At 42.0% G+C, this 6,000-nt stretch overlaps 1 protein-coding gene, 1 long non-coding RNA gene and 1 other non-coding gene across 3 annotated transcripts in view; 2 read left to right on the plus strand and 1 right to left on the minus strand.

Moving 5' to 3' along the window:
- Nucleotides 1-3,464, minus strand: part of usp46 (ubiquitin specific peptidase 46) — a 29,754-nt gene extending 26,290 nt beyond the window's left edge. Inside the window, exon 1 of the mRNA XM_017687961.2 lies at nt 2,842-3,464. Coding sequence (XP_017543450.1) covers nt 2,842-2,877 — 36 coding nt within the window. The 5' untranslated portion in view covers nt 2,878-3,464. The remainder of the gene's footprint in view (nt 1-2,841) is intronic.
- Nucleotides 3,465-3,663: 199 nt separating this feature from the next.
- On the plus strand, nt 3,664-5,299 carry LOC108414664. The gene is made up of 4 exons (XR_001856897.2): nt 3,664-3,803; nt 4,236-4,361; nt 4,614-4,676; nt 5,056-5,299. It is a non-coding gene; the product is annotated as an uncharacterized LOC108414664 (long non-coding RNA).
- LOC119263352 lies at nt 4,409-4,531 on the plus strand. The gene has a single exon (XR_005130266.1). It is a non-coding gene; the product is annotated as a small nucleolar RNA SNORA26 (small nucleolar RNA).
- Nucleotides 5,300-6,000: the final 701 nt, after the last annotated feature.

Genomic DNA, 6,000 nt, shown 5'->3' on the forward strand with positions numbered 1-6,000 from the left:
AATGAATTTTACATATACATATCAGTTCATTATCCCACAAATGAACACAAGCTCTCCAACATCACTGGAAAAAAAACAGCACCACACTTTGACGTTTCAACCTCTGCGTTTTACAGAACCCTGAAAAGAGCTCAATACCATCTTCTCGATGCTTGTTGCACAAAAAGAGTCTACCATCAGTCTGATGTTGTGCTAAAGGTATTTTTCTATGAAACAGTTGTTCTTTTTGATAAACATTTTATTTTCATTCAAATGTATCCATGATTACAGTGGCCAGATACTTGTGTCCACTATATACTGTGAAGCCTAAGTCAAATGCTTGTGCACACAAGCAAGTGAAGATATACTGATTTTCCTGGATTGGTCACATTGAATAATAGATTCAATTGCGTGTTCAATTAGCTACAGACAGGCCTACTGTAGAGAACTGTATCACAAAGACAAATCAAATGGCTCAAAGCTCTTTCAGGTGCTTCTCAAGGCCTGAAATTGCAATGTTAGCCTCTGACATGAGGATTCTGACTACAATTTATATAGCAAGCATTTCATTACCTCTCAGTGTGTCTGTGAAAAGAGCAGCCATGTCTCTCATACACAAACAGATCCTGGCAAACGGTAACATAACTAGCACTAAGGAAGTACGGCCTGTGCAAACCATGTGGGCTACTAGACCTCCAACTAAATAATGCAACTCATCCTAATCGCCACCATGACTGAAACATCACTTACACCCACCATCTGCCTGCATGAGTGGGGAGTGTGGATTTCACATTGGGCTGCCATCAGGCAGGCAGGCAGGCAGGCAGGCAGGCTAGCAGCACTACCAAAACATCCTGCCTGAAACTTACATTACACAAAATCTGTATTATCACATTACGTTACTGACTACTAAAACTAAAGACTGACTGTGCCAGAGAACACAAAACTGCTTCAGTTCAGCAGCTAAATCGGTAAAAACAGGCGTGCAATAAGTCACAAAATTCATAACTAATACGATAATATGTCTAATATGATACGGTTTTCCAAATACATATTGAAAATACAGAAATAAAGTATGTGTATTCAGTCCAAGTTACACTTTGGTGTTAAATTGTGTTACTTTAAAAGAAACACCATGAATGTGTGTTTATAAAATATGGAAGATCTGCCCTCACTGTGGGTTTGATTAATTGACGTTTATTAAACTTGCACCATAATTTAATCATCAATAAACAGAATTCTTTATTCACTCTATTCTGTTGAATGTATTTTTCAATACCTCTGCATTCGCAATTATAAGGCTTTCCTGAAAGGATTCAATACAGTGTACTGTCACACTCCTACTCTATAAACAGAGGAAATTTCCCAGCTTTATTATTGTGTTATTGCAATAATATGGAAAATATCACGACATAAAATTGTCAGTACCACCCAGCACTGCCTTCCTGCAGAGCTAGGTTCAGTCTAAGACACATGAGATACCTAATAAATGTCTTGAGGAACATGTAGATATTGGGCTATATCTGAGAACTGGAACTGAACTTTCTTGGTTGACAGATCTTCAGAAGAGAGCTCAGGAAAGAGTCTGCATATCTGGAGAAAGTTGAGGAATAAGTACAAAAGTAAAAACTAAGCGGCTTTCCAGTTCAGTAGTTTGGCAAAGTGTAAATCAAGAGTCAGGCCAGCAAACATCTAACGTTATCTCTCAGTAGAGTGAGTTGTTTAAAAACTGGCATGCAGCTTAGCAATAAGGCAGCATCACTAAATGCTGACCTGGACCCTGCCGGACTTTTTTATTATTAATGAAAGGAACTGTGGGAGTGGAGAAAGGCATTCCAGGTTGCCATGTTTGCTTCGCAGCGACCCTGGTGGAGTGTGGGCCTAGTGTGGTTCGGGGCTGACAGACCTTGCATTGACTGCACGTGAGCACTGTTCATTATTTACTGCTGAAAACCCTCAGGGGCTGTTTCACCTACCAGCACTGCTAAGTAAGCTGAATTACCATTCTCCTGCTGTATAGGCCTGACTTGTCTCTCCATTTATCTGGCCTACTGAGAAATCACAGTATGTAAAAGCGTGGTCTTGGAGCGTTATGATCATCGTTGTTGCTTCTCTGATGTGTGGTTTCTTACCTTATGTTACTGTTTTCATCTATGCTTCATCTACCACGCTTACTTGGGTACACTGCTGGGGAACACTATACGGTTTATATTATAAAGTGTGCTGGCTCATCGCACACCCTGTTCTCCCTGTTCTGCTGCCCTTCATGAACTCAAAGCTTGCAACACTATAAAAAATAAACTGCTCAAAATGCTGTTTAAGTCAGTGAAGGTCTTAATTCATGCTTATAACACTGCGCGCGTGGTCCGGCTCTATGGCAACGCCAACCAAGCCGTGAGCTTAGCTTTTAGCACTTCCCAAAACATTACAAATGACCTCGTAAACAGGGATTATCCTTTCCTACCATCATGACTGTGTCCCCGTTTTCTACATTAGCCTGATATCTCACTGACACCTCGTTACAAAACATTAAAACAGCCAGCACACTTGCACTGTGGGGAATGTAAAAGATGATGTGTAAACCGGGCTGGATCCTACAGAGGTGACCACCCCTAATCACACCGCATTCGGCCTAACGGAGACATTCATTCAGACGGTCAGCCAAAACACCCTACATCTACACTCAGTGTACTACGGTCATGTCAGTTGTCCAGGCCAGGTACTCGTCTCCTCCGGGCCGCAGAGCGAACAGAGCAACGCGAGAACGGACATCAGCATCCCCGCACCAGCGAAACGCTCAGCTAGCTAAACTAGCTAGCCGGCTAGCAAGCTAAAGGTCGATGTAAAGCTCAGGATACTTACCATATTACAAATGGAGGCAATATTTCTGACAGTCATTTAGTTCACAGGGTACCAGTCGCGGCCATCTTCATAAAACAAACATGACTGGAGGCTGCAGAGCAGGTAGGTCTTTCGCAGCTTGGACCAAGAGGCCAACTGCAGCAGCAGTCCCGGTCTGTCTGTCGGAGAGAGCGACCTGACACAGACACCCAGCATGCAAGTATTCACTGTTCACGCAATATGTGCTTCGCATAAAGCGATATGAAACGCGCCAAACGTCTTAAAATTTTAGCTTAGTTCATTTTGTTCGCTAAAACCGTGTCGTTGGATTAAACCCTCTGAGGTATTCGCAGTAAACATCATTGCTCTTGGCAGGTAACTAGCTAGCAAAGTCCGGACGGACCGCCCATGTACCGCCCCTTCTGTGGACTAGCCGCTTTGGTTTGGGTGATATTGGGGGCGGGCTTAACTGTGATTGACAGAGGATTTGACCAATGAAAGCCAAATATCCTGTTCCGCAAGCGATGACGTTCTACAGTTTGGCCGTTGACAGACCATTTATAAGAAGTCAGAATTTCTTTTTTATTATGAGGAATATATTTTTTTGGTACAACGTAAAAAGGGCTGCAATAACAAAGAAAACACATAGCAATAGATCCACATCACTACACAATTCGCCCAGATTTATTGTCTTGGTAAAGCAGTGTATTCACTAAAAATGCGATAAAACTGAAAAATCAAATGACTAATATAGTTTGTAGCAAGAATAAACAGTGATTAAAAATACTCCGTTCAGCTTTCCAGTGTCCGTTGTAGCGGGTCAAAGCTGATTCAGCATGCCTGTGCCTTTAAAAGTCCCATAATGCAACTCTCCCTCTCTGCTTAGTTCTGTGGGTCTGCCTCCGAGTTTCTGCATCTGGTCTTTCGCCTCTGCTCCGTGTGGGAGATGGACGTGTCGGTGTTGGCTCGTTCGTCGCTAGAAGGTTCGAGTTGGTTCTTCCGACACATTTTAAATGTGTTTGCTGTAAAACTGGTGCAGTTATTGGTCTGATCTGCACTTTTTCGGACATAATTTAGTTGTCTTTGGCTGTATTTGTTGAATAGGCAGTGTTGAAGTGGCTTGCTAAGTCTGCTAACACGTTTCAGCCACGTTTAGCTAGATCACAGTGATGTATGTTATCGTACTCGCGGCTCACCCGTTTGTAACCACCTTCTGTCGAATTAGGGAATCGTTACAGAAAAGTATGTGAGTCTGTGATGAATGTGCGACCATGTCCGTTCTGTGAGCACGTGGGGTCAGCCCATGTGGTATTGCTGGCTAGGCTAGCATAGTTTGGGTTTAGTAGGCCTCTGTGTTTTAGACTCAAGTCTCCACTCCCAATGTTGCTTAAATGACCGTCCTTTTTATGTTCTAGGTCGGACTTTTGAATCACCTGGTTGACTAGGATGACTTTTTGCCTTCAAGAATGGACTTGTAACGGTAATTACACCTGGTTAAAAAACCTGGTTAGAATGGGAAGTCCTTCATAAATCCACAGCAGGTGAGGTTTAATAGACATGCTTAAGTTCCTTAAATTTATCCCCTTTATTGCCCATTTAAGACCATCATGTCCTAAGTGGTTAACACAGGGGGGTAGAAGAACTCTCTCTAAAAATAACCTGAAGTGAAGGCTGAATACTCCTTCCTTTGGACCTGTCGGGAGAAACACCTTTTCTTGCCCAAATGTTTGTTTTCCTCATGCTTAGATTGATTATCTCTAACAAACATGGACTCAACTTTCACTGGTTCACAGGTGCTGAGAATGAAATGTGGACTGTGGAAATGACAGTAGGCCTGCCATGTCGCATGTAGCTAGGTAAGCGATTCCATAACTTTCACATCCGTATCACCCAAAGATTATTTTTAGTCCAGATAAGACCATCCTACATTTTGGGTATTTTAGCCAGCATTCCCTCCTATGCTTTGCCCACTGGAGGCTGCCAGTGTCTCTAGTGGCCATTACAGGGGGGTACAGTGACCCTTGCTAAAACGGGTCAGTGGGCTTCTCCATGTGCCTGGATCCTGGGCGAGGAACACATTCTAAAGATGGGTCTTATAAACGGCTTCTTTAAGAATTAATACCCAAATGTAAAAGATGCTGAGGGTTATATTCCTTGTCTGTCTGGGTTTAAGCTTGAATGAATGGTTTCTGTAATGTTTAAAACTGCTTTTTTTTTTTTTTTTCCCCTCACCAGGTGCAGCTGTCTTAGAACCCTGATGGACACATCTAATGCTGTGGCGTTCTGCATTTGATAGATTGAGTAAATTTGTTTAGCCTTAGTCTTTTTACAGATCTTGTCTGTAAAATGGAGCATGTCGGTTCCGACTGATTTGCCAAATTGTCTCTGTACAAGTGCAGATTAATGTATAGGCTGTGACATACGGTCCCAATGCCTTTTCTCAGGTACATGTAAGCATATTAAAACTTCTTTAAAATGAGTTCAGGTCTGTTTGTTTCGTTCTTCCAGGGAGAGGCCTGTGTGAATAATTGTCCTCGTTAATCTGTAGTAACCAGTGAGTGATTTAAGGTGTGTGAAAAGGTTTAAATATGTTCTACCTGTTGAGTGCTAAAAACACCAAGATGCAATTATTTGTTGCACTTGTCAGGGTAAGGCTGTCATTCTTTTGAAGACGTTTGGTTGGGGGCTGGTTTTTGAAGATTTCAGGAAATGGGGAGAAGGGTGGGGACTGAGATGCAGTGGGCAGGCAGTTTTAGGAAAAGCTTTTTTTGGTGCACTATAATGTGTATATGCTTGGATTTAAAATGGTTCTTTACATCAAAGTCTTGGCTACAAACAGGAGTCCTTAAGGATCCAGCAGTGCTTCATCACTCAGATGCATTTGATGTCATTTTTCTAAGGCCTTTTAAAAATAAACAATGTTTTGGGCTCAGTGGTTTAATATGTAAAATGTATCTCTAAACTAGTCCAGGTTGAGTCTATTTATGGATGTGATTCAAGTTTGGTCATTTTTACTATAAAATATCACCTGTCTAAACTGAGCTGCCACATATAAAGTGCTCTATAAATGAAGCTATTATTTATTGCATATTACTGTTCCAGTCTTGGCTATCTGCATTTGCCATGACCTTAAAATAAGAGATGGCCAAATGGCATGTTGATCTCCCCATTGTAGATGTG

Source organism: Pygocentrus nattereri, chromosome 4 (genome assembly GCF_015220715.1).
Source record: "Pygocentrus nattereri isolate fPygNat1 chromosome 4, fPygNat1.pri, whole genome shotgun sequence".
Classification (NCBI taxonomy): Eukaryota; Metazoa; Chordata; class Actinopteri; order Characiformes; family Serrasalmidae; genus Pygocentrus; species Pygocentrus nattereri.